The sequence below is a fragment of the Rhinopithecus bieti genome, unplaced genomic scaffold, assembly GCF_001698545.2.
Source record: "Rhinopithecus bieti isolate Rb0 unplaced genomic scaffold, ASM169854v2 scaffold_24469, whole genome shotgun sequence".
Lineage (NCBI taxonomy): Eukaryota > Metazoa > Chordata > Mammalia > Primates > Cercopithecidae > Rhinopithecus > Rhinopithecus bieti.
In genome coordinates this window covers 274,608-302,075 of record NW_016811248.1, presented here as the reverse complement: position 1 = coordinate 302,075, position 27,468 = coordinate 274,608, and the positions used below count along the sequence as shown (strand labels likewise).

Here is a 27,468-nt window from a genome sequence, read left to right as displayed (position 1 = left end):
GCTACTAGAAAATTTATATCACATATGTGGTTCGCAGTCATAGTTTCTATTGGACAATGTCACCTTAAAGCCTACGATATTTTGATAAAATGAAATACAGAGTTTGTGGAAATTTTATGATTGTTTTTTACTTATCTGGGCAGAGTACTTGGAATGTCCTAATTCAATCCCTTTGTTTTACAAATGGGAAACCTGAGGCCAGAGAAGGCAAGTAAGTTGCCTGGGTCACACAGCATGTGAATGGAGCTGGGTCCATAGCTTGGCACTTGCTCCAGGCAGGCTTGGAGGTGCCAGCTGCTCTAGACCAACCTAAACCAGGCTCCCCAGTCCCCCTTTTCTCAGATATGCCTTGCAGGAACACGGATCTGCAGGCCACTAGAACCAAGCAAGATGCCAACACGCCTGACACCCAACCCAGGTCAGAAGATTACCCCAGGGCAAGTAGCAAGGAGACATCGTAAGGGCTTTTCCTGGTTGGCGAAGACCACAGGCTGCTGTCCGAGGGAAGGGCCTGGAGTCCCTGACACTTGGCCATCTGTGCACAGCGCCCAAAGCCTCACCTTCCAACTACGAAGAGAAAAATGTTCCCTCTGTGAAAAGGTGGGCTGTATCCAGCAGAGGGTCTCCTGTCCAGCTCATGTTACGGCAGGAGCAATTCCTCCTCTCTGAACAGAATGCAGCATTGTCGGGGTGGAGACCCGGCTGAGAGGGGTGGGCCTCGTCCCCCTGCCCGCTGCTCCATCGTGGACGTCTTCTCTCAGAGCCTGGATCTTCCCATCTGTGAAATGGGCGTATGAAGCACGGGACGAAGCCTTTTCATGAGGTTGTGAGATGGGTCCAACCATGGCAGCTGTCATGGGCTGAACTGTGTCCTCCCAAAATGTGTATGGGGGGTTCCTGACCGGCAGTACTTCAGAACAGGAGCTTATTTGGAAATAGGGTCTTCCTGAGGTAGGCAAACTGAAATGCAGGCAGGGCCCTACCCCAAGCTGAGTGGTGTATGAGGACAAATGGAACTTTGGACACAGACTCACTAGAGGAAGGGCAGTGTGAAGCCAAGGAGAAGGCAGGCACTTGGCTGGCACCATGTGGCCTCCAGCCCCAGATTGCCGGCGACCATCAGAAGCTGGAGGGGCCAGGATGGGTTCTCCTCTAGAGCCTCCGGAAGGGCACAGCCCTGCTGACGCCTGGGGCTCAGACTTGTGGTCCCCAGAACTGCAGAGAAAACATTTCAATTGTCTGAAACCCGCCGCCTGTGGCCCTTGGTCCCGGCAGCCCCAGGACACTCACAGAGACACGCAGGGCAGCTCTCCTGGGGACTCCCGGCCCCAGCGTGTGGTCTTCAACTATCATCAGGCCCACACGGGTGCAACCCCCAGGGTTTTTCTCCCTCTCTTCCAAGCCTCTGCCCTTGCTGGGTGGGGCAAGAGGAAATGGGGACCCTCACAGGAAATCTCTGAGCTGGAACAGCCCCTACAGGCATCGGGTGTGGTCTACCATTTGTCACTTCACTCCACTCTCAGCCCGCAGTCCTCAGATGAGGGTTCTCTGCCCTTGCTTCCTGTCAGGGGGACCCGATAGGAGGGACACAGGTGGGCAGGTGACAAAGGAAGTGGCCATGGGTGTATCCCAAGCCCTGTAGGTGTTGGTTTCTCTGGGCCTCCTTCTCCCACAGTCCCACAACCCGCTAAGCCCACCCATGTGCCAAAGAGTGTCTCACGTGGCAAGCCTGGCACCCGATGGGCACACAGTGAGTCTGTTGACCGAATGAGTGAAGGTAGACGACGAGGTGCTGGCTGGGGCTGGGTGAGGAGTGGAAGGGCGGGCCACCCAGGTTGCAGACTGCTGGGAAGACGGTGGGGGTTCCCAGGAGCCCCAAGCTCAGCCCAGCACTCTCCTGACCCTCACATTTCTACCCCTCAGAGCCAACCTCTGCCTGCACCCACCTGCCTGTGGGGAGCCTCTGCACAGTGTGGGAGTCCCGGGCACCACCTTGGGGTGGTCGGCTCTGCCCCGACGCCTCCTGGTGGGGTTCCTGGAGGTGCCGTCTCCATTCTGACCACCCCAGTCTCCACTGGCCCTGTTGAAGCCCATCGTGGCCCCTCCAAGCACTGTCCCTTACCCTGACCTCAGGTTGCAGGATTAAGCCCAGGCTCCTGGCTGGGGTGGAGGCTGTGCCCTCCTCCAGGCCTGGCCTCTGCTGCCCTCCCTGGTCAGTTGCCTGGACTCAAGACCTCTCAGGCTCCCACAGCGTCTGCACCTCGCCCCACAACACATGACTCATCCAGGATCACCTCCACCACACCCTATCCTACCTCCCACCTTTGTTCACACCATCACTTCGGTTCAGAATATTCTTCCGGCTACCTGCCCCTCCGCCTCCCTGTAACACCAGTGTTAGCGCCTGCCCTTCCCCACGGGAGGGCGTCACCACTCCACTCACCCAGCCCTGTGACTCGGTCTCCGCTCCTGGTCTGGATCTGGCATCGCTCCTGCTGGACCCAGGCTCCTCAGAGGCTGGGACTGTTGCCGCCATTGTTGTCCGGAATTCCGGTCTCCAGGACGGTGCCCTCACGTGCTGGGTGCCCCAGAGAGTACACTGCCTCTCCAGACACAGCTGTCCCCTTGGCCGGACTGGGCTCTCCCAGGGCAGGGACCCTGGAATCCACTTCTGGGCCCCCGTGCCTAGCGCGGGGCCCTGGCAGATATTCTCCAGGCTTCTGGAATTCTGAACGGCATTCCCATTTGCAAACACAAAGACAGAAGCTTGGAGCACCTTAGCCAGCTGCCCAAGGAGCCGTCGTTACTGAGGATGGAGACCAGACCCTGTGTATCTGACCGAAGCCTGAGGGCCCCCTTTGGTGTGGGGCCCTTACAACACGGGAAGGACAGGCTGGGATCTGAAGAGGGTTCGGGTCTTCATGGCAGAACAAAAGACCTGGGAATGGCCCCCACTCCCATTCCAGGCTTTCTTTCCCACAGCCTGAGCCCAGGGACCACCTAGATCCAGCTTGGGAGAGACCCAGGACCTTGACAGGACAGGACACAGAGGTGGACATTCCCACAGCTTCCCTCCATGGCTCCCAGTGGGGCACAACATGCCCCGAGGGGCAGCTGAGAAGCGAAGGCGGCCGGCACAGTACTGCCAGAAGGTCTCATGGTTCATCACCGGTCGGGACACCCTGTAAGCTCTGATGCCATCCAAGGGCCCTCTGTAGAACAAGCACAGACACATCAGCTGGATGCAAGACCCACTGAGGCCCACTCACGGATCACCAAAGGATCCGCGGGCCTCAGGCCAGGATGCCCTGGAAGAGAAAGAGGCGGCCTGGGACCCATGGTCATCTCAGGCACGAATCTGCCATGGGCCTGTGGGTCAGTCTCTGGGCCTCTCGGGGCCTCCATTTCGCCATCATAAAACAGGAGCCTGAACTCCAACCCCCAAGTCCAAGGACTCTCCCTCCTGCTTCCCAGTGGGGTGGGCCTCCCTGCCATCCTGGAAAGACCATCATTCCCACCAGCAGCCCAGGCCCGGGCACTGTGGGGACACATGTTCCTCCCCGCATGCCCCGAGGCCGGGCAACAGGCTGGAAACAGCTCCAGGCAGAGACAGGAGGGCCTTGAACCTGTGCCCTGTGTCAAGGAGGCACCAATAGGAAACCATAAAGGGTTCAAACTGGTTCCCAGGCAGGCAGCCCCTCTCGTCCCCAGACACTGTGGTGGGAGCGCAATCCAGGGTCTCCACCTCTCCTGACTCCTCCAAGCCCCGGCCCTGGCTCCAAGGGGCTGTGGTCAAGGAGAGCGTGATGAGTATTGACCCTGCATTCGCTGGGCAATCATTCATGTTATTTTGGGTAACAGGCCTTGGGTGAAGCCAACTGAGTGCCAATTTGTAAGAAAAATAACAGATGGGCTCAGCCAGCAAGGCAGACATCCAGTGAATGCGGCTGCAGGGAGGCGTGGAACCCGCTGGAGCCGCCTGAAACCCAGGCCTTCACGCCCTGCATCTGCCCCATGGCACTTTGTCGCGGAGCAGCTGTAAAGACCTTGGCTATCGTTTTCTGAGCACCTGTGACAGATGAGGAAGTGGTGGATCAGAGAGGTTGGGAGCCTTGCCCAAAGCCACACAGCCAGGGAACCCCAGTCCTTTGCGCTGGGAGTTCCTCCAGGTTGGCCTGACTCCAATGCCCAGGCTCCCTGCTCTGCACCATACTGCCTCACAGGAGGCTGCACGCCCGGGGCCTGGGTGTGGGGGACAGCAAGCACCCCACCCCTGTGTCTGAGCTCAGGGGAGACGGTGAGTCAGCCTCCGGGGCTGGGGAAGAACCAGGGCACTGGTGCAACTGAAAGGCTTTATAAGTCCTGGTTTTGGTGCTTTGTGGCCAAAGCTAACAGCATTCTCCTTCGTGAATTTTCCCTTCTGTGCAGGGCTTCCAAGTTGCCTCCCAAGAAATGCTGTCCCTTCTGCTTTAGCAACAAAACTCTTTGAAGATAGGGGTAGCCAGAAAGATGAAAGCAGAAATCAGTGAAAGAGGCTTTTGGGCTATCTCTAAAAGCTGAGAGGAGGCCCACCTTTGCCTCTTGCCCTTCCCCTTATTCCTGAATAAAACAGGAATGTGAGGGCTGGTGCTTCAGCAGCCATTCTGTGACGTGGAGGATGAAACCTATCCACTAAAGATGGCAAAAAAAAAAAAAAAAAAAAAAGGCAAGATAGAAGGAGTCCCTGGGTTCCTGGCCACACTAGCCTGGGCTGCCCACCTCCCGCTGTGGCCAGTGCTCTGTCAGCAGCCAAACACAGATTCTGACTGACCCAGTTTACAAAGGCCTCCTGTATTAGGGTATTGACTCTATTTCTTAAATGGAAGCCAAGTCATGATAGCTCACCCAAGACAGAAAGTTTTTTTTGTTTCTCACAAACAAATGAGTGAAGCTGGTAAACCGTCCAGCGGGTAGGACAGCTCTGCCCCAGGTCACCAGGGACCTGGCTCCTTCTATGCAAGGCTCTGCTTTACTCTAAGTAAACTGTCTTCACCTGACTATCACAGTCCCGTTCCAGGTAGCCAGGAAGGAGAGTCTGAGGGTCACCCAACTTCCTGAGAAGACAAAGATCTATCCAGATGTTGCCCGCTGCACATCTCATGCCCACTGGTCAGAACCTCATCATGTGACCAGGCTGAGTTGCAAGGGAGCCTGGGAAATGTAGTCTTTAGCTAAGTGCCCAACTGAAATTCAGAAGGGTTCAATTAGTAAAAGGCAAAAGGGGAGAATGTGGCTGGGCGTGGTGGCTCACGCCTATAATCCCAGCACTTTGGGAGGCCGAGGCAGGTGCATCACCTGAGGTCAAGAGTTCAAGACCAGCCTGACCAATATAATGAAACCCTGTCTCTACTAAAAATACAGAAATTAGCTGGGTGTGGTGGCAGGCACCTGTAATCTCAGCTACTTGGGAGGCTGAGACAGAATTGTTTGAACCCGGGAGGCAGAGGTTGCAGTGAGCCAAGATTGCACCACTGCACTCCAGCCTGGGCCACAAGAGTGAAACTCCATCTCAAAAAAAAAGAGGGGGGAAGAATGGATCTCCCCTTTCCTTACCCTGAGATCAGATAAAAATGTATGAGTATTTTTAATCTTTTTATAAAGCCTTTTGATTTTGCCTTTACATCTTGAACCAGCCTGAGAGGAAGTGTGTGCCCGGAGCCCACCCATGGCCCCACCCTGCCATCCCCTCCTGCCGATCCCTTCATGGTGTGGGAGAAACAGCTGTCCATCCCCGTCCACCACTTCTCCCTGTCTTACCCCGCCTCAAATGGGTCCTGGAGGCCTGATGTGAAGGGCATATATCCCTGCCCTCCAGGAGCTTGCAGCCTGGCAGTGGGGGGTTGGCAGATCCTGCTACACCTCCAGGGAAAGGCTCAGGGGCTGTCGGCCAGCCCTGGAGGGTAACAGCTGTGCCCAGGGCTGGGCTCTATCCGCCGACAGGGCCCAGGCCCCACACAGGCTGGTGCCGGGGGAAACCTGAATGGGATGAAGAGCCTGACACTCACAGAGACTGCTCAAATCAAGGTACACATTTGCCATAAGGCCAGTGAAAATATCCCTGCTGGGACATTCCTGTGTGTTTATATCAAGGAGGGGTGTTAAATTTCACACTGAGGCCTGGACACCTGTGGTGGTTACGCTGTGTGCCAACTTAGCTGGGCTGTGATGCCCAGCTGTTTGTCAAACTCCAGTCTAGACGTCGCTATGGAGGTATTTCTGAGGTGGGATTAATATCAATGTACTCTGAGGAAAGTGGATGACCGGCCATTGGATGGTGGGCCTCACCTAATCAATGGAAGGCCTGAAGCGCAAACACTGAGGCTCCCAGAAGCAGCAGGAATTCCCTTCCAGGCTGCAACACAAACACTGCCTGGGCTGCCAGCCTGCTCCCTGTGGAATCTGTCCTCAACACTGCCACATCAGCTCTTGCCTGAACTTCCAGCCTGCCAACCTGCACTACAAATTTTGGGCTTGCCAGGCCACACGATCATGTGGGCCAATTTCTTTAAGCTGCATATGCACTCCCTGTCTGTCTCTCTGTCTATCTAACTATTCTATTGATTCTCTTTCTTTGGAGAACCCTGTTTCCTAAGTACAATATAAAGAAAAACATTCAAAACATGAAGTCTAAAGTAACAGGTGTGAGTCCAACATCATCCAGCACACTTCAAACTATTTTGTAGCTATAATCACAGAGAGGGATACATTCTACCTCCTAAATTAAATCTGCAAATACAGAAGTGTGCAAAACAATTTCAGTGAACAACAGGAATCCTAGCACATGAGAAGCACTCAACTTCTTTCTTCCCTCACATCCTTCTTACGCACGAAACACAGGTGTCCTGCTAAGTACAGTGAGTCCCCACACAGCAGACACCAGCAGGCAACCATCCCTTAACCAAGAACAGGAGTGACACCCACACCCCACCGTGCACTTCCCCCAGTGCCTGGAGTCCCTCTCCCCCATGGACTCCATAAGGGTGAGCCTGTCAGGTTCCCGCTCCAGCCTCATCACAGACCAGGAAAAAACACGCTGTTAGATTCACTTTACAGACCTGGATTCAAGCCGCAGCTAACTGGCCATGCAAGGCTGACCTCCACCGAGTGGCGGCAGTGAGGATGAAGCTGCTGTCGCATTCACCCGTTTATCAATGATGATGCCTACCTCTGCAGCCCTGAGTAGCTTGCTGGGATGGCACAGCCTGAATCTTGTCCCCAAGGAGCTCACAGTCTCACAAGAAAGTCAGACGACAAACAGCCATGATGTCAGGGAATGCAAGGGAAGCAATGATGGGTGGACCCGAGATTGTTGGGGGCGGGGGGCGGGGGTCTCCTAGCAGAGCCTGGGGGTCGGGGTGAGTGCCCTAGGCAGATGGCCAGCTGCCGGATGAGCCACCAGGTGCAGGAGTCCTGGCGGAGGTCCGGAAGGTTCTCTCACCTGGCACTTAGCAGGGCTTCATTCAGTGAGAGCCTCCTGGAGGCTGGTCAAGGATTCACCCTCCAGGACACTCTGCAGCCCGGTGATGTGGCCAGGACCCTTGGAGACTCACACCCTGTGCTCGGGAATGCATCACCCTCGCAGGTGTGAACTGGGAATGAAATGTGACCCAGAAGTCGCAAAGAAAGGCTCAAGTATCTTTGGGAATGTCACCCACCGCAACTGAGGAGGTTCACGTAGGGGCGGGAAGGGCCTGGGGAGTGTGGGAGGCTGGGAGTGAGAGCCAAACTGCCTGCTGATCCGCAGAAGCCTCTAGACTTGGTCTCTGAAAGCGGGATCCAGAGGAAGCTGGAAATAGGAGGTTCCTGTAGGGGGCCGGCCTGCCCTTCACCTCCCCACTCAATGTGGTGGTGTCCCTGGGGATCTACTCCCTCCAGCCGACAGCAGCATGCTGGAAGGGAGCTTGGGGACAGATGAATGACAGGACCATAGAAAACCAAGGGGAAAAGGCCACTAGTATAGAACAAATGTGTGCTCACAGTGCACGCCCAGCTGTGCAGGCTGTTCATGGGAAGCCGCTGTGAGCGCTGGGACCCGTCTCAGCTCAGTCCAAGGGAGAGAGGGAGGGAAGGGCCCTGAGTGCTTTTGAGTGGCATGTGACCAAGTGAACTTCCTACCTTCCAGACAGGCCATAGGCAGTTGATAGATTCCTTTTAAAAAAGAAAGAAAGAACCGAAAAAATGTGTCAAACAATCATGGCAGAAGCGTCCTATTTAGAAATACAGAGGCAGGTAGGAACAGAAAGAGCTGGCGGGGTTGACAGCTGTGTCCTTTGATGGGGGTGGAAGGAAGATTCTCTTCTGGTAGTGGTTTATGCTCTTTGTAGAAGTGGAGGACACTTTAAATTGTGTGCTGAGGAGCTCTGGTACAAATAAAGACTAGGAGGAGGAGAAGAGGCGGGGCAGGGGAAGGGGAGGAAGAAGGGGGCACTAGGTCTCTGAATTTAAATCGTTTAGGCGTCTATGTAGGCATTTTCTTTCTTAAAAAATGGGGATTCGGGTGGTGGCTACACAGGTGTGTACATTTATCAAAATTCCTCCGATTGCACTCTTAAATGTGCGCTTTTCTCCCTAAGTATATTCACCTCTCTTTTTTGGGGAGGGGGGAGGGATGGAGTCTCGCTTTGTCGTCCAGGCTGGAGTGCAGTGGCCAGATCTTAGCTCACTGCAAGCTCCGCCTCCCGGGTTTACGCCATTCTCCTGCCTCAGCCTCCCGAGCAGCTGGGACTACAGGCGCCCGCCACCTCGCCCGGCTAGTTTTTTGTATTTTTTAGTAGAGACGGGGTTTCACCATGTTAGCCAGGATGGTCTTGATCTCCTGACCTCGTGATCCACCCGTCTCGGCCTCCCAAAGTGCTGGGATTACAGGCTTGAGCCACCGCGCCCGGCCTCTCACCTCCCATTTTTAAGAAGGAGGAGAGGGAGCGTTTCCATCTTCTACCGGTTATACGTTCGAATTTCGTGCCTTGGCGATGCATTGCCTGTTTAAAAAAATACATACATCATAGGGGAAAAACTTTATCAAAAACTCTGGTCGGGCGCAGTGGCTCAAGTCTGTAATCCCAACACTTTGGGAGGCCGAGGCAGAAGGACCACTTGAGTTTAGGAGTTCACGACGAGCCTGGAGTTCACGACGAGCCGCTACAAAAAAAAAAAAAAAAAAAAAAAAAAAAAAAAAAAAAAAATTAGCCGGGCGTGGTGACCGCGCCTGAAGTCCCAGCTACTCGGAGACTGAGATGGGAGGATCACTCGAGCCCGGGAAATGGAGGCTGCAGTAAGCCCTGATCGCGCCACTGCACTCCAGCCTAGGCTACACAGCAGACCCTGTCTCAAAAACAAACTGAAACTCTGGCTTCTCCAGGTAGTCGAACTTGGGATGCCTTTTGTTTTCAGTGCTTGTATTTTCTGAATTTTTATAATAACGAACAGTCTCCTTGCGACTTTAAACGCAGTGCAGCCGCCGAGGAGGCGTCGGGGGCAGATGGGGTTGGACACCGTCCCCACTTCCTCCCCTGCAGCCGCCTCCAGGCCGCCAGCCTCGCCCAGTCGGAGCCTCAGTCCTGGAGGGTCGGGCGGCGGAGGCCTTCGCTGGGAGGGGCATTCCTTTTGCCAGTGGGACCCCCTACCCAGGTAGGAGGCAGGAGGCGGGGTCCGGGGCTGCCTCCCCTTCCTCCTTCCACCTTCTCCCGCGGCTTCCCTGTTGCACCGGGCCTCCCAGGTCTCACCCCGAGTTTCCGCAGCCGGCGGGGCGCGGCTTCAGGCCCAGCTTCGCTCGGAAGTGACGGCTGACCTTGAGCCCGTCCCTGGCCTCGGCCCCGCACCCCCTGCCCACCCTCCCCCGACCTGTGGAACCCAAAGCCCAGAAGCCTGGAGCCTCTTTGCTAGCACGCAGGGGTCTCCCAGCTTCCGGATCGTTCCGCGGTTCTGCCCTGGGTCTGAGTCTGGAGGTTCGAGAAAAAACTTTGGACTTTTCTGGTTGGATTGTGTCTAAATCGTGCATTCTACGCGGCAGGGGACTCGAGGTCTTTGAGGATCCCAAACTGCTGCAGCCCCTCCCCCCACCTTGCCCCTGCCCAGGGAAGTGCGCTCCTCCAGGGTCATCCACAGGCGTAGTGCCGAGCCCCGGGCCCCACTTCCAGAAGCCGCGCCTCTACGGGCCAGTGGGTCCTGAGAGAACAGGGCTTCGGGCGCTCGGGGAGAGGCGGCGGAGGAGGGGTGAAGCCGAGGGGTGGCTTTTAACGAAAAAGAAGTTGAAGCATCAGCTAAGCCATTAGGGCTAATGCGATGTACTGTAAGACGGGGATCAATGCCGGGCCTTGGGGACCGGCGTGGGGGAGGGGGCAGCAGGCCGACCGCCCCCCAGCCGGGCGAGGTCCCCGCCCATTTGGGGGAAATGGATTTTCACGATTTAAGAAACAAACCCAAATCAAATGAGCGAGGCCCGGATGTGCTGACGCTGCGGTTACGCGCGCGGAGCTGGAGCCCCTAGAGCGCTCTGGGAAGGGCGCAGCGGCGACCACGAGAGGGGCTGAGAAGCCGAGGCAGAGAGGTCCGGAGAAGCAGAAAGAGATGCCGACAGGCAGAGAAAGAGGGAGACGGACACACCGAGGGGTGAGGGGGCAAAAGGAAGGAGTCGCAGGAAATTTTCGCAGAAGAAAAGAGGCCGGGGCGGCTGGGGATGCGCTTCTGGACCAGGGGCGGCAAGACCCCAGGAACTCCCAGGACCCCAAGACCCAGGCGCCTATTTGAGCTCCTTTGAGTCTGGCAGGAGATCTAGGTCCATGCAGGACGGAGAGGCCCCGGCCCCTACCTTGACCAGTCCCCTCGCCTGGACGTCAGGCGGGGAGTGCTCCCTGAGCGCAGGGCCCCGGGCGTCCGGGCCCTCGCTTCTGGCGGCCGGGAGAGGTTGGCACCATGACACGCACACATACACCAATGCCCCGGGTCCGCTAGGGACGCTGAGTTCCAGGCAACGAAAAGCGAAGGTCCCGAAGTCGGTCTTGAGTGCATTCCTCCGCTGGGCTCCGCCAAGAATGAAACTCTCGGAGGATCGCCACTGGGAGGTCCTGGGGGGACACCGGGGTGGGCGAGCTTCTTCAAAGACTCGGTTTCCACTGGGCCCTCCCATTCCCTCCTCTCTTTGTCACGCGGGGCAGGGCGGGGAGGGAATAACCCCTCTGGTTCCTGAGGCACCCGTTGTGGTGGGGTGCGCCCTCCTGGCTGGACCCACCCCTTGCTGGGTGCAGGAGCAGTGGGGAGTCAGGAGGCCGGTGGCTTTGGCTTCTGAGTAGCCCACCTCTGCCTCTCCTGGGGCCACACTGGGCTTAGCTGTAAAACGGGCACAGGTGAGATGGGGTTGGCCAAGGTCTCTTTTAGCAGGCTAAGGGTTTGCTGGGGAGGCGGGTTCACTCCAAGGCTGGCACCCCCCCATCCCCACACCTCTTGACAGTGCCACCCTCCAGGATGTGAGGAACCTCAGGCAAATATGGGGAACTCCTGTCTATATAAACAGTTTTAGTCATCCCAAATGTCAGCACCATCCCGTTAGCACGATCTCTCCAGTCCCGACTGACAGCCCTCCTGAAACCTGGGCCTTACAGGTAGGTCTAAGCTGGCTTGGAGCTTCCACCCCAGTCCCAGACAAGGCCTGCGGGACTTAGAAAATTCCAAAAAATAAAAGGCACTCCATAGGATGGGGCCCTCTGAGGTGCAGCCTGGGGCCACAAGGGTACCGTCTCTGAGACCCCCAGGTAGAGAGCCCGCTGGAAGAGGGAGAGGAGGCTTGAGGAAGTGGGGAGGGTGCGGGACCTCCGGAACTGACACCCTCCCCCACTCACCCAGACCAGGGGCTGAGCTGGGCTCAGCATCCTCACCTCCTCGCCCCGTTATTGCCCCCATGGACAAATGGGAACAGAACCTCTGCCTTCTCTACACACGTGCGTGGTCTGTGTGACGTGGAGTCGCACTGGGACCGAATGGGGACATCCCCTCGCCCCTTTGTCATCGTGGAAATACCATGGAGCAAGACGGGCTGATCAGCTCCCGGCCCGAAGAAAGCTTCCAGGGGAGGCTGAAGGGCCATTAGTCATTCCAGAGCAGGCGCGGGCAGTGGCCCACGGCTCTGGGCCTGGGTCTGTGTCCATCTCTGGATACCCAGTTACCGCGACCAACCGTGTGGTTGGGAGCAAAGAGGCACAACTGCCCGTGGTGGGAGTGGAGGGCTTGGGTCCCCATTAGGGACGTAGCAACCGGCAGAGCCCCAACGGGGCCGACTGCGGTGCCGATAGTGCGGACTGCGCCAGGGGCGCAGCGGAGTTCGTGGAGCGCCGTTGCGCACGCGTGTGCGGGCGAGCAGGGCTCTGGTGCCTGGACACCCCCGGGTGCGCGCGGTGGCTGCCCTGGTGCCTCCAGTGAGAGCTTGACTGGCGCGCCAAACGAAGTCGGGCGTCCCCTGACCTTCTCCTAGGCCCGGGGCCAAGACAGCTGGACCAGATATAATGGCAGTGGTCCGGGTTACTCGGTCTGAAAGGATCGACCGGTGCTTTGAGCGCCTCGGAGGTGCTGCGGGTCCGTGGTGGGTACTGAGTGGAACACGCGGAAGGTAGGTACACCAGCAGCAAGCACGAACCCCTCGCTCCCTGGTCATTAAATCGCCCCGCTTCACCCCCTTGCTACGATGCGCACGTCCGCCAGATGGCAAGAGGAAGCTTCAGAGAAAATGAGGTGACTTACCCAAAGCCACACCAGGGCAGTGTAGGCACTGCATGTCCCAGCGAATCTAACCCTTGCGCCGACGAAAAGTGGGGCAGGGACAGATCTCACCCGAAGGGGCCAGGGCAGAGAGACACGCGTCCCCCGCCAGGGGCTAAGACGCAAGCTTCCCGCCTTGATCTCCACCTGCGCGCCTGGAACCTTCGCTCCGCTCTAGCTTCCGGGTTAACACCGCTTCCTTCTAGAAGCCTACGAGCCCTAAGCAGGTCAGACGCGGGCCCTCACTTCTCCGCAGCCCCAGGCCATGCCCGCAGCCTGAGCTCAACGCCCTTCATCGGGTGGCGTGGAAGACAGGACAGATCCGCTTTTGCAGAGCCCGAGGGGGGGAAGGCGGCCAGTAGGGAAGGGAAGCTAGAAGAGGGCCGAGGTGAGAACCGAGGGCGGGGCGAAGGCTGAGCCAGACTTCCAGACCCAGAGAGACGCCAGGTGAGGCCCGGGCGGGGCGGGGGCGGGGGCTCGGGCCGCCAGCGGCAGGAGCGGGGGCGGCCGGAACCGCGGGGAGGGGGCGGGGCGCCCCGGAGGGCCGCGAGCCGGGAAGGTCCCTGGCGGCCAGAGACTGGGAAGAGGAGGGGCCGCGCCGCGTCCGCGGGGTCCCGGGCACAGCGGAGCTGGCGCCACTGCCCGGGTTCCGCTCCATCTAGCTCAGGCAGCCCCGCGGGCCCGGGCGCCGCTGCTTTCCTCTACCTGCTGGGAAGCGCAGGCCGGGCAGGGATGAGCCTGGCAACAGGGCCCCAGCGCGGCAGGCAGGGCCCGGACCAGAAGCCGCGGCAGCGACTTCCCACTGCCCGACCGGGCGACGCGGGGCACAGGAGGGTCGGGCAGGTCGGAATCAGAGTGCCGCTGCGCTCCGGAGTCCGCGCTTCCCGCGTCTTATGCCAAGAAGCCTCTCCGCAAAGAAAGAAACACGCCCAGCCTCCCCGACCCCGACTCGGGCTGGTCGGAAGTAGGGAGAATCACGCCCGGGAAAGGAGGGATAGGGAACCACGGGAGAGCCGCGGCCAACAGGGCAGACGCACGCGCAGGCGGGATCCTCGAGCACCGAGAGGAGAGACCAGCAGAGGAGAATCGGGAGAAGACAGGCGAAGGGGACCGCGGAGCAGCGCAGGCGGAGCCCCGTGGACACGGCCGAGGCTGCACTTCAGGACTGTCCGCCAGGCGCCTTCCCTGGCGGCTGGCGAAACCCGAAGAGGCCCACAGGTCTGGCCTGGGGCGCCGTTGTTCCAGGGACCTCTGCGCCGCTCCCTGGCGGCTCTCTGGACCCTTAGAGCCCCGGGATCCAGGGCCCCAATCTCTTGCCAAGCGGGACGCACCTTTCGCGTGGATCGGGCGCTGCAGACCAGGCACGCCAAGTGCGTCAAGGAAGTGCCCGGAAACCAAAGACACGCACCCGGGACCAAGAGGAGGCCGCTGCGCGCAACCTCCCAAACCCTGCAGCGAAGTCGGAACCGCGTCCGCGTGGGTGACTCGGGCCGGGGAGCCGGGAGGCGGCGCCAAGTATCCGTCAGCCCTTGTCCGTCCTCCCTGGTCCGTCCTTGGCGCGGTCTGAGGCCCCCCCATCGGAGGAGATGCCCCGGCGCCAGGTGCCCTGGGTGGGGGAACCCGGAGTGGGCACCAGGACCAGTGGAGAAGAGGCAGAGGCCGGGAAAGCTGCGTGGAAAAGAGGAAGGGTTAAGACTGAAATCGTTCTACAGATAGCACATTAATGGGTTTAAATGCGAACATTCTAGCTAAGCAGAAAAACAATTTTAAAAGCAGAGTGCAAGCTGAACCAAAGTGAGACCCCGATTGGGCGGAAATAAACCTGTAACCAAAACAGCCCCCAGGCAGAGATTCAGCCGCGCGGAGCACACACCCCTAATGTTTCTTGGTAGTCACTTTTTGAAACATTTTATTATGGAAATTTTCAAATATAAAACAAAATCGAGGGAGCCTTCAAGTGAATTCCCATGTACTCACCCCTATCCCACAGTTCTTAACCCCTGACCAATCTAGTTCCCTCTGTTGGCCTCTTTTTATTTTTATTAATTTATTTTTGTTGCCTTATTATAAAGCAAACACAGACACATTTTCACTGGTGAATACATAAATGCATTTTCACTGATAATAAATTTCTCAAAAATAACAATACGGCTTAAGTCACAATTCCCAGTAAATCCACACTCAAAGGCAGTTGGCTTTTGATGTTGGACGTGCAGACGTATTTCCATTTGAACTTTGCTGCAATGTCCAGATAATAAAAAGCACTATTACTTTTGTAATAAGAAATAAACAAAATCTCAGCCCCACAGCTCCCGAACCTGGTGAGGGCCGTTTGCTCCCCAGGCGGTGAGGCTGGCTCCTCCACCACTTCACTGTTTTCGGGGCCCTCTTGGCGCCTGGTCCTGTGTGTCCTTCCGTGCATGACACGCAGAGATTAGCTCTGTGAGAACAGGGCTGTCCCCTCTCGGCCCACCTGTGAAGGGGTGTCCACCTCTCTGTTTCCCTCCAGGGCAGCCATTCATTGGGTGATCCGCCCTGGGGACCTGGTGATCGGCGGGTCCAGTAGACACTTCTGGCGAACGAATTTCCGGCGGCTGGGACCCCACTTCCTGGCGGGAGCCTGGATAGGCATGCCCACTCTGGCTACCGGAGGGGCAGGGTGGCCAAAGGGTATGAAGCATATGAGTACACAGGCGGGGAGGAACAGCAGCAGCACCGCACCTGCGCAGGCGGGTGGAGGAGGGCGCCGGGGAGCCTCAGTGCCACCCTGCCCCAGAATTCCTGCCCCTCGCAGAACCCCGGTTTCCCTTTCCAATAAGTTGCAAGGTGGGGCGGAAGGCCACGAAAGCCTCTGGGGGAGACGCACTGACAGAAAGGGAAAGAAACCCACCCGGCCTCTCCCATCTCCCTCCTGCTGCTCACCGCCAGGGTCCAGCGCCTTCTGCCTCCGCCCAGCTGGGTTGCCTTCGGAGTGGGCTCAGAGCCAAGGATCTGGGAAACCTCCCTGCACGCGGATGGGTAAGGGCACTGGGCACCCCTCCCCAGCACCTGATGAGGAGGATCTTCTCACGGTGCTCCCGGCTGAATGGGAGTTGATGGGCAGCGGAGTCCCATGAGGGCTCGGAGTGCAAAGGCCAAGCTGGGTGGAGCGCTGGGGGAATCCTCACCTCCCAGGGCAGTGCCTGGGTATCTGTCTGTCTCTCATTGTGGCTTTGGAGGAAGCCGGGAGGACAGAGCCCCGGTTGCTGCCTGCGCTCTCGGTCAAGGGCCTGGAGTGGCCAAGGGCAGTGCGACCACCTGGGGGAAATGGGGCAGGCCCAGGTCGGCTTTCAGGATTCCAGCAGCTCCCATCCCTGTGGAATTTGAGCTAGGCTAGGAATCTCTGCTCGATAGTTCCCAAGGACAGGACCCTCAAGCCCAGACAGCACATCCCCCATGCCCAAACACCACTGTAGTGGCCTTTCCTGGTGCCCCAGGTATGGACTTCGCCTTCGGAGGTCCCAGATGCCCAACACTGGGGGGGGATGGGGAGCTGATTTCCTACCTCTCAGGCCAGCTCCAGTGGGGATTCAGCTTTTGTAGTCCTAGAGCACTGAGAGGCCCACAGGAGGTGGGTCACCCTCCAGTCCCACTACAGCGTGGGCCCTGGGAGCTGGGGAGGGATGTCCTGCTGGCCTCACTCAAATCACAGAAGGCCCAGCATTTACAAATTACAGACCCCAGTCCTCACCATAGGCGTGCGGTGGGGAAACCAAGGCCTGGAGAAGAGAAGGGGCATGACTACCGTCATGGGGAAGTCGGACTGGGTCCAGCAAAGGAGTGTGTCCAGGATGTCCAGAGCCCGCTGCACCCAGTGGTGCTTGGGGCTATGCAACTGGAAGCCCTGAGCAGCTCGGAGTGGCTGGAATCCAGCCTCCGGTGCGGAGAGGGTGAGGTGGTGGGTGGAACCCGCGAGGCGGGAGGGAGCATGGCGCATGTGGTGGAGACAGATCGAAGCCATTCATCTTCTGCCAGCGATGGAGCCAACGCGCGCGCCCGAGGTGTACCCGCGATTGATGGCGCTGGAGCTTAGGATTCAGAGGGGCCAGGCTTACTCCCAGTCTGGTCCTATGCACCCTCCAGGGCTCCGTGGGCTCCAAGTCCTACACTGCTTCTCTCTGGTTTGTTCTGCCTTTGGTGCCAGCCCCAAGACGCCAGAGCCCCACGGATAACAGGGCAGAGCCAGGTTCCCTGAGCCCAGTTGGCCTAATCCAGCTTGGGATCTGCTTTCTCTCTTACAGAGTTCCAGGCCCCAGCCCTTCCCTGAGCTCGGGAACCATCCACTCCTCCCACGCCGGCTCCTTCATGGCTTCCTCCTTCCCACCAGAGTGAGCCCTGAGCCGCAGCCCGTAAGACGCTCTCCAACCCGATTTTTAACTAATTCTATTGAAAGACACATCCACTCTCTGCGAATCTGCCCTGCATTTGAACTGTGTAGACCCTGCACCCTCTGATGCTGGCTGCCAAGACTAAGCTTCGTGACCGGTTCCATGGTTCCCCAGTGGCCAAGAGTGGTCCATCTAAAACCAGCACCCACAGGGCCCTCACCCTTCCAGCTTCCTGGTGACCCGGAGTCAGGTAGCTCCTGGACTGCTTACAGCCACCTGTGCAGGGCTCCAGTGCTGACTGATCCGCCTGTAAGGGGATTTGCCCGCAGACCTTGGCGCCACGACTGCGCTCAGCGGTGCCCTGCAGTTGCCACGCGACCTTGGGACCACACCCATGTCGGTCAGAAGCAGTCAGATAAAACAGTTGCATCACAGCGATAACCTCTTTAGCCTGAGCTTCAATGACCCCCTTCAAATAGGGGGAGGAGGCAGGCATCCTCATGGTGCAAGGGCCTGAGACCTTGCCAGTCCTGAGCAGCATTGCCGACGGGAAGGCCGAGGTGGTGCCAAGGGCGTACAGTTCCTGGACCTCAAAAGGAGAGGCTGCTGCTGCCACTTCTGCTTGCCAGGCCTATGTGGGGCTCGGAGACTCTGCGGTGTCGCCGGCTGTGCCCTGGCCCCTTTCCTGGACTCACAGTGATGTGTCCGGTGACTGGGTGAGGCCAGCACAAAATCGACAGAAGCCCAGAGGGTGAGGGCCCCAGAAGCCTGAGTCAGGGGTGCAAGGCCTAGAGGGCCCAGTGGGGAGAGGAGTCGGAAGGGGCAGGGGGTTTGGACTTTGCCTGAGTAGCCACGAGGGGCCTCTTGTAACACCCCTTGCCCCTAATGGCCGCAGTCAGGAGCTTTCATTTCATTTTATTGAGGCCTAACCTGAGTCCCTCCCAGATGAAACCGAGTGAGAATGGACTTCCTGCTTTAGCTAGGAAAGCAGTTAGGGGGCAACCCCAAAGCAGGGAAGGAGCCCACACAATCCTGGGAAGGGCTGGAGAAGGCCCAAGCAGCAACAAGCCTGCAGGATGGGGACTGGGTTTTGGGGTAGGGCTGCTTCGAGGCCAAGGATGGCAGCCCCCTCTAAGAATCTCTCAAAATGCCCACCCCGTCATGACGCAGGGCCTGGAACCCACAGGTGTGGACCTGAGGGGCCCCTTGGGCTCGCCGGAACCCTGGCCTTACAGTAAGGAACCAACTAATGGGCCAGGGTGGGGGCAGGGACTTGGAGGACATGATTCTGGATCAGGAGCTGGATGGTAGAGACACACAGATGCACGGACCCCAGACCCACCACACCGTCTCCTCGGCCGTCTGGCGCTACCTTGATTGCCCCAGGCCCAGCGTATGGCCTGGCTGCTGCCCATCTCGCCTGGGGAGTGTCTGCACCCAAGTGAAGCAGGGGAGGGAGACAGGTTTTCTCAGGGGCTCAATTCTGCCATGGAAGTGACCTTTTCAGACCCGGACATTGTCTTTCTCCTAAGCTCAAACACACATCAGTGTGTCTCCCCCACCCAAGGCAGGGCCCAAAAGCAGCCAGCTTGGGGCTGACAGAGGTAGGGTGGCCCCAGTGGCCCAGAACAGGGAACAAGCTCTCCTTCACAGCCTATCATCACCAGCCGTGAACAGCTTTGCCCACCGCCTGAGTCCTCCAGCCGACCAGAGACTGCAGGCCAGGAGGAAGGCCCGAGGCAAGAGCACGGTGGCCTGACCTTGAGTGGCACGGCTTTGTTTTGGCCCAAAGAAAAATTCCGTACGAGATAGGAAAGGGCTGTGCACACACGGCGCCACACAGCGGAGCCGCTGTGACAAATGCCAGCGGCCTTCGGTCGGCTTCTTCCTTCACCTGCTCCTGCCTTTCGGTTTCAGTCAAGGCTCTAGAACTTCCTTCGGACACACCACTGTCACTTCTTTCTCCCTACTCCCGCCTGCTGGCCCTTCCCTGTGGCGTGTCATAGAAGAGGGGCACAGCGCCCACCACCTCCGACTAGGATCTGTCTTGCCCACCTGCACCTGGCCCAGCCCTGGGCTCCAAGTGTCCCCAGTCAGCACTGAAAGGTGCTCCCAGGAGGGAAGGCACCTACCGCAGCTTCAGCTGTCCCTGCCCTCGTGATCACAAAGCAGTGAAACTGTCCAGAAAATGTCCCTTTTTATTCCATACGCAAATAAGTAGATTCATTTTAAAAAACAACCCAGAGGCCGTCACGTTTGCAGAGAGCCCCAGCCTGCCTGCTCCTGGAAGGGAAGATGGGACCCAGAGGTCCAGGGTCCTTTCTCCACCAGCACCCGCGGGAGGGGCAGCACAGCCCTCCGCTGGCCTGCTGTCTGGGTCCCAGGAAAAGGACATTTAGTGTTGGGGGCAGTCTGTGGGGACAGTCACCGCGCAGCCTTGGACAGCCGGTTCCGAGTTTTCCTTTGCTGTGCTGGGCTTGGCCTGAGGGCAGCTGCCGCGGGTGGCCGTGGCCGACCGCTCCTTGCTGAGGCCGGGGGTGGCCGTGGCTGCGCAGCCCAGAGTCTCTGCATTGCCCCCTGTTGGAGTGGGGATCCAGCCTGGCAACTGGGTGGGGCGTCCCATTACATTCTAGAAGCGCTCCACCACAGGGGCTGAGGCCCGCTCGGCCGCAGCCTGCGCTCCCGAGGTGTCTAGAAGGCCACAGGAGCGGCCATCCCTCCCCCTAACGCTCCCTGCGCCCCGTGCCTGCCGCTGGATCGCGCGTCCACACAGGTCCACAGGGTCGCGGGGAGAGGGCCCGGCGGGCGGGGCTCACACCAGGCCGGGCATCTGCGCCCGCAGAAAGGGCACGGAGGCGGCGGCCGGGAAGGCGGCCAGCGGGTAGGCGAGGGCCCCAGAGAAGCCGAGCAGCGGTGGGGGCGGCGCGGGCGCGGCGGGAGCCAGCGGGGAAGGGCAGGGTGGCCGGGGCCCGGCCGGCGCCGCGGGCCAGGGGACTTTCGTGGTAGAAGCCACGGGACGGCGTGACCAGGGGGCGGCTTGCGCTCCCCGGGGCGGGGGACGGGGCTGGCCGCCTCCAGCTCGGGCCGCCAGCTGTCGGCTTCCACTTGTTGCGGGCGGTTCTGGAACCAGATCTTAACCCTGGCGGTCCTCGGTGAGCTGCAGGGAGGCGGGCCAGGCCGGCACGCTCTGCGCTGCTTAGGTTAGCGTTTTCAGGTGAAGGTGGGACTCCAGGCTGGAAGGAACCTGGGCTTGGCGGGAGAAGCTGTGCGCGTCTTCTTTCTTTCGGCCCGGCCGGCCCACCGCCAAACCCGCCGCGCGTGTCTCTCCGCCGGCGCAGGGGACCTCGGCCAGCTCCGACGCCTCTTCCGGCCCGGCCGGCCGGGCCCGCGCCGCCAGGCTCCGTGCTCCGTGCACCGGCTCCGGGGCCGGGGCCCGCCGACCAGGGCCCCTCAGCACGGCCCATCTCCTCGCCTCTCCGGTGAGTCCCGGGTCGCTCTTGGCAGGGAGAGAGGGCACCACCGTTGTCAGGCACTGATTACCAGACTCAGTCACTTGAGGCCAGCCGTCCCCACCTTTGAGGTCGCCACAGCCACAAGCAGGGAGGACTTTCCAGACAGGGGCTGGCAACCCAGCCGCTCTGGGGGATGCACACAGGAGGCAGGAGGAAACCATAGGAGGGCGGGCTCAGAGACCAGGGGGCAGCTCCAAACCAACACCCCACAACACAGCACACAAATACAAACGCACACCCATGCCAGAGACAACGGAAGGATGAGAGCAAAAAAAGACACAAAAAACTTTACCACACGAAAGGCAGCTGGACCCGGTGAGGCGCTTCCCACTCCCAGGTGGCCACCACGTGTGGCCTGGAAAAACCACCACAAATCCCGGCAGAAGCCCCTGGACAAGGAGGAAGAATCCTTCCGAGAAATTGTACACACGAAAAAACAAGCCCAAGGACACCCCCTGCCCCACCTGGCACCCAACCCCCACCGCCAAGGGCCCCCAGGACAGGGCAGGAATGAAGAGCTCGCCCAAGGGCCTTCTCCGCGCCCTCCTGGCCCGCTTGCACAGAAACATTCCATATTTAGGGAGGGACAAACAACGGGCAAAGGATCCCCAAAGAGACTCCATTCAGGTTGAGGGCCGTCAACCCCCACACCGCCTATTCCTGTAGCCTGACCAGTGCCCACCAAGGCCAAGTCCACACCAGCGACAATCATGCTCAAAAGGGAACACGGGCAACATGGCCACTCCAATGCCAACATGGCAGCAGCTGAGGCCCTTTGCCCCAAACACCTTCTAGGACTGGAGGTTCGGGGCCTCCATGGTTTGGGGTAGAGAAGCTTCAGGGGGCGGGGGGGGGTGGGGGGGGGGGGGGTCTGAGTTCATGTTTCCCAGTACCAAGCTCCCCTACTCATCTCCAGGAAACAAGAAGAGACCCCACAGGGGCTGGCAGGGATGAATGTTCAAGTTTACCAAGATGCCAGCTGGGACCCAGAAGGCGCTTGCCCAAGGGACTGAAGAGGGCAGCCACCTCCCCACTGCAGGGGGCTCCGGAGGCTGACTTCGGGGGACCACTGTTTTCTGGCCTTGGTCTGGAGCCTCCCGTGCAAAGGGGCAGGCCCTTGGTTGACAGGTTAGGAGGTGGATGGGCAGAGTTTGGCCTGGGCCCTGGGGCCCTTGGAACGCTGTTGGCCACTTGCCGGGTGTTTGTGCTTTGAGTGTATTTGCAGCGTTTTGCCACGGCTCATGCAAGGGAATTACACACTGGGTGGGCTTCTGTGTGTGGTCCAGCTCTGTGGCCCTCGTGGCCCAAAGGGAGTGTGGCACATCCCACTCATGCCTGTGGGCCAATCCTCATGGTTGTGTGGGCCCTCACCAGCGCCCACAGGAAGAGGTTCAGGTAGCAGGTTATGGTGCATGCTACTAGATCTGGGGAGTCCCTGCCTCCCCGCAATACCCCAAACTCACAGAGGCCATGTTATGTCACAAGGCACTAGGCTGACTTGTCAGCTCTGGTGAGGAAGCGGGACCCTAACCCGCATGGCACGAAATAAGCAGAAGCCGCCTCTGCAGAGGTGCGGGGTGCCACCTGGGCTGCAGGAGGGGATGCCCTCCAGGGATGAGTGGATAACAAATTTCACCCTGAGAAGCCCTTTCCAGAATCTCTCCCAGAAGGGCACTAGACAGAGTCCCTTGATTTCTGGGAAACCACGGAGGCCCTGCTCTAGTCCACGTGAAGGGGGTGGGGGCCTGGACTTCCTGAGTGTGAGTGTCGAGATGTGGGTCCTTTTGCAAGGGGACTCTCTACGACATGGAAAGGGTGGTCTAACGAGTGAGTGGGGGGTCATAGGCCACTTACTCCCCAGCACACATTGATATTCACACAGAGGACAGCATGGATCCCAGAGCCAGAGCTTGCAGAGGGACCACGTCCTCAGCTGGCCTCAAGGTCCGAAGGCTGTGTTAGGGGTGGGGGGCTGGCTAAGCCAGGGCTTGGGAGGTTGGACTGGCTTTCCTGGCCTTCCTCCCAGGGGTCTTCCTAAAGGGCAGGTCCAAAAGGGAGGCAGTGACCCTGGAACCCTGGGGAGGGGAAGCAGAACTAACGGGTCAGATACCCAAGCAAAGGGGCAGAGGGGTTCTGGGGTTGAGAAGTCCCCAGCCCCATTCTCCAGCCCTCAGCAGGGAACAAAGGCAGGGAGGGGGAGGGGCAGAAAAAGAAGAGAGAGGGGTTGGACTGGGGGATTCAGAACAGGCTCCCTTCTTGCCTGGCACAGCCCGTGCCCCTCAAGGACTAAGAAGGAGGCCCAGGCCCCTGCCCCAGGCTGTCTGCAGCGGGCACAGGGTAAACGGGAGTCTGCGGGGGCACAGCTGCTGTGTTAAAAGGCTCCCCTTCCCAGCCCCACCCCCACAACATTGCGCCCTCTGCTCAATGCCCCCGTTTATTTTTCCACCTCTGACGCTACTTTGTCTCCCTTTCCCTCCATCTCTTCCTTCTCTTTTATCTCTCAGATCACCCTTGAGGTTCTTTTTCCTGCATCTTCCCTTCCCCCCACCCCACTCTCTCTCTCGAAGCACATTCCTTTCTTCCTCCATCCTCCCATTTTCTTTTTCAGCCTCTTTCACCTTCTCCTGTATCTTTCCCTGTCCTCTTTCACTCTCCTTTCTCTTTTCTTTGGCCGCCTGTTGTCCCCTGTGCCCAGCCTCCCTGGGACCAGAGGAGCCCGGCAATGGGTGAAGCTATGGCCTGCAAAATCTCCTCGTTAGCGGAGCTCCTGCCCCAGAGGGTGGGCCTCCAAACCAGCCTAACCAGGGCTCCGTGGGGGCCCCACACGGCCCAGACGCCGTTCCACAGAAGGGCGAGGATGGCCCAGAACGGGCGGCGGCAAGCCCGAAGTCCCTGAGCCAATGCTCAGGGAGGAAGTCGGGCCCCGCCGCCTGGCCCACCCCTCCTCGCGCCCTCACTCACTGTCAGGACTGAGGCCGCCTCCGTAGCCACCGTGCGCCCGTGGGTACCAGCGCGCTGCGCCGCCGCAGCCCAGAGCGAAAGGCGGACCGGGACCGGGGGGCGGACGAGGACCTAGGCCCAGCGCGCCCGGCCCGAGCAGCGCCCGGGCCCGCGCCTCCCCGCCCGGCCCGGTGACGGCGAGCAACTGTCGCTCGCCGCTGTAGCCGTCGCCCGCCGCGCCTGTCGGCGTCCGTCGTCCTCGGTCGTCGTCGCCCTCGTCCTCACAGAAACAAGGCACGCCGTCGCCCTGGGCCGCGCTCACCTGCCCCTGCCTCGGCTGCGAGCAGTTCCGATGAGGAAGGAGGAGGCGCGGCGGAAGGTGGCGCGCCCGGGCTCCGTCAGCTCGTCAGCATTCACGGCCCGGGCTTCTCGGCTCTGCCGGCCTGCTCGGTCCCCGCTGGATGCTGGCGCCCGGCCCCGGGCGCACGCGCGGGAGCCAGCCTGGAGCGCTACCGCGAGCGCTGGCGTCGGGCCCCGCGGGGCAGGCGGCCGCCTCCGCGCCGGGCTGCTGGCGCGTAGCGAGGCGCGCGACAGCCGATCGGCATCCGCCTGGCCGCCTTTCCAGTTGTCCGCTGTCTCTGGTCGCACACGCCCGGGGCGGCCTCACTGGGGCGGGAGGGGAGGGCGCCACAGGGCGGGGGTCGCGGCTAGCCGGGAGGGCGTCCCGCTGAATCCCCGATGGACAGCTGCGCGGGCCCCCGAGCGCGCCTGCTGCCGGGAGACCTGCCCCAGACCTGAGCGCTGCGGCGTCCAGCGCAGCGCCGAGGGCGGGCAGCCCCGGGCGCAGGCGGGGGGTCGCGCTGGGTCCGGACCCGCGTGATCAGTTCCCCCGTCCCGCGCCACCCGCTCCGGGGGGGCGGGGCCTGGGCTGAGCGGCCACCCATTGGCTGTGGGGCCCAGATGAGGAACTGGCTGGCCAATCACCGTCTGGCCAGAGCTGTAATTACCCCGCTGCGAGGAGGGTGTTGGACCGAGCGTGAGTAACTGTGTGTGCGCGCGCGTGGTGTGTGCTCGAGTGTGCGTTTGGCTGTGTATGTGTGGAGGGCGGCGTGGAGACCCCGGAGCTCCCAAGAAACTACAAGAGGCTGAGCCACATATTTTTATTAAAGACCTTGCGTGTAATTTAAAAATGGGAACACTGCCAAAACAGGACTGCGAAATGTGGCATATCTTAATATTTGCACTTAATGAAAGATGCTTTCAATGCCAACTGTAGTTCGGTAGAACTCTCCAGTTCCCGGGCTCAGTACCAGTATGTAAGGAAGTGCAACCACGGGGCTCCGCTGGCAGCCCGCTCGATGTTACGCAGGTCCTCCCCGAGCCGGCACCCCCACCGCCCGCTCCCGGGGAAGCCAGGGCCTTAGAAGAGGGTGGGAGCTTCTGGCCCAGGCTCTGCCCTGGGCGGAGGTCTTGGGGCCAGGCCCCATCCCTCGTTGTGCCTCCGTTTCTTCGCTCTAAAGGGGTGGGGAGTTCCTCCCATTTCTGCAGCGGGAAGTTCGGGAACAGAACGCACCCTGGAGCTGTCTCCGATCTGGGGTAAACTTCGGACTTACCTACATTAGGTCACTGCGAGGAAGTGCGGGTTAAGCTGGCTTCACCCGATGCGGGTTATTTCGGAGAGATACATCCATCCTCCCAGGGCCTGTCCACCCGAGTACCGCCCACGTTTCCGGAGGTGACCGCAGGCCTGGGGCTTCCGCTTTGCTTAATTCTGCCAAATAAGCACGGTAGAGGGAGCATCGCCCCCATTTTTCAGCGGAAAACACTGTCGGGGGAAGAGAGAAGAGACTCTCCCAAAGGGTAGGTGGCTCCGGCAAGCCTGGAATTCCTTCCTTCCCGGCCCGCCCCGCACCGATGCCCCGGAGTCCGGCTGCTTTGCGGGGCGGTGGGGCTCCAGGAGCAGCGGAGGCCTAGCCAGCAGGGCCCTCCCGGCCTGGGTTCGCAGAGACAAAATGGTGCGCCTCTTGGGAGCGCGTCCTGGGTGCGCTTTCTGGCAGGTGCCAGGAAGGACCTCTAGAGCTCCGTGGCTGCCGCGATCTCGAGTGGGAGGGCTTTTCCGGGGGCTCTAGGACAAGATGCTCAGCCCATCTCCTTTTCCCTGGCATCCTAGCCCAAGAGGGGCAAAAAAAATCAATGACAGGGACTCCGCGGGTTGTTTAGCCTGGAGGCAGCCACACAGATGGGGGCTCCTCCTTCCATTTTGTTGACGAGGCCAGTAAGCCGAAGTGGAGCGAGTTGGGATCTTAGGGAGGAGCTGAGGTCTCCCAAGCCCTGTTCCCTGGGATGTCCAGGGTCAGAGAGACTCCAAGGAGCAGAGGTACCCCAGCCAGAGGGGGCTGGGCCAAGGAAATTGGGACAGAGCGCCCGATTCGATTCGTTTGGAGCGCTAGCCTTGGAGCAAACACCGTCTACACTAGGGCGCTTTTGACAGATAAGGAAACTGAGGCCAGAGAGGGGCCAGATAAAAAGACAATGGCTGTGGGGAGGACTGTTTTTCTGATCGCCATCCAACGCATGCAGGCTCCCCTGGGTCTGTGAGCGGCGCTTGGACACTCCTGCCCCGTCCAGCGTCGCCTGCCCAGGTTGGTGGCGTTTCCGCTTCTCTCCCTCAGGCCTGGCGGGCTTCCTCTGAGTCTGAATTCTAATTCCCTCTGCTCTAGGGTTGTATGGCCCTGAAGGAGGCACCTCGCGTCTCTGATCCTGTAACTGCGGACGATAAACGTCCCTACCGGTGCCAGGCTGTTGGGAGTAGAGGCTGGGCACGTCCAGGCGGGTGGTGGCTCTGAGCGCATAGCGCTCGCGGGTGTCCTGCCACTGCCTCTGGAGGGCGCGCGTGAGAGCGACGCTTCCACCCGCTGCAGTGTGGGGCCTGGACTGGGAGCGAAGCGGGGCGGTGGATCTGAAGCGAGGACCATGCGCCCTTTTCATCTGGGCGCCCGCTATCTGGGGTTTGCGGAGAGAGCGGGCGCCGGACGCTGGGCAGAGGCTGGCGCGTCCACACTCTTGAGTCTCCCACACTGGGTCCCAGCTACCTTCCCAACTGCAGCAACGAAGCCTGGTCCGCAAGGCATGGGTGTGAGCAGTTGACGCTAAGAGGCAGAGTAGGACCGGGATGCGCGAACTGGCCGGACTGGTGCTCGCCCAGGCCGCTGCCTCTGTGCTCGGTGCTGGTGGTGGGGCCGGCCAGGAGCGAAATCCTGCGTCCAGGTGAGTGGCAAGGCCCAGTTTGGAGACAGAATTGCCGGCAGAGACGCAAACCGGAATCGCTGCCTTCGCGGCTTGACGCATTTCGATGCGCCGCAGGTCAGAGCGGCTCGCAGTTCACAGCCCAAGAACGGTCTCGGGCAGGGCAGGGGGAGGTCGGGATGCGCTCTCCTCTCGCTCGGGGGCTGACCCCGCAAAGTCGCCACCTTCATTCGGGGTTTCTGGCCCTGTCGGGACCACGGTTCAAGATTTCTGATCACTGTCGGGCACGTCCGAATTCTGGGACTGAAGGACTCCCCCATGCAGAAAAAGCAAAACGTCTCAAAGTGAATGAGTTGTCGCCTTCCTGTCTCCCCATCTCTGTGAGGGCACCCCGGACACACACACATCCCAACACACAGCCATCCTTCCATGCAGGCAGTGCGCCACCAAGCCCAACACCTCCCAGTCCACTATTGTCACTAGGCGTCCCTCCCCTCCTGCACCTGCGTGCCTCCTCTCTCTTGTATCCTGACCCACCTGGCAACTTCCAGCAAACACCCTCCAGGGAACCCAGTGCCCTTCTCAACTGGACAGGGAGCTGCCTGACAGGGCCTAAG

The 27,468-nt window shown here is 59.9% G+C and overlaps 1 protein-coding gene across 1 annotated transcript; it reads right to left on the bottom strand.

Annotated features, from left to right (window-relative positions):
* Window positions 1–19,383: 19,383 nt before the first annotated feature.
* HMX1 (H6 family homeobox 1) lies at window positions 19,384–26,593 on the bottom strand. The gene is given in 10 exon segments (XM_017893599.1): window positions 19,384–20,100; window positions 20,102–20,266; window positions 20,268–20,300; window positions 20,302–20,560; window positions 20,562–20,627; window positions 20,629–20,647; window positions 23,627–23,823; window positions 23,928–24,243; window positions 24,400–24,552; window positions 26,395–26,593. Coding segments are annotated over 10 exon segments (1,542 nt in total). The 3' UTR covers window positions 19,384–19,965.
* Between the last annotated feature and the right edge of the window lie 875 nt (window positions 26,594–27,468).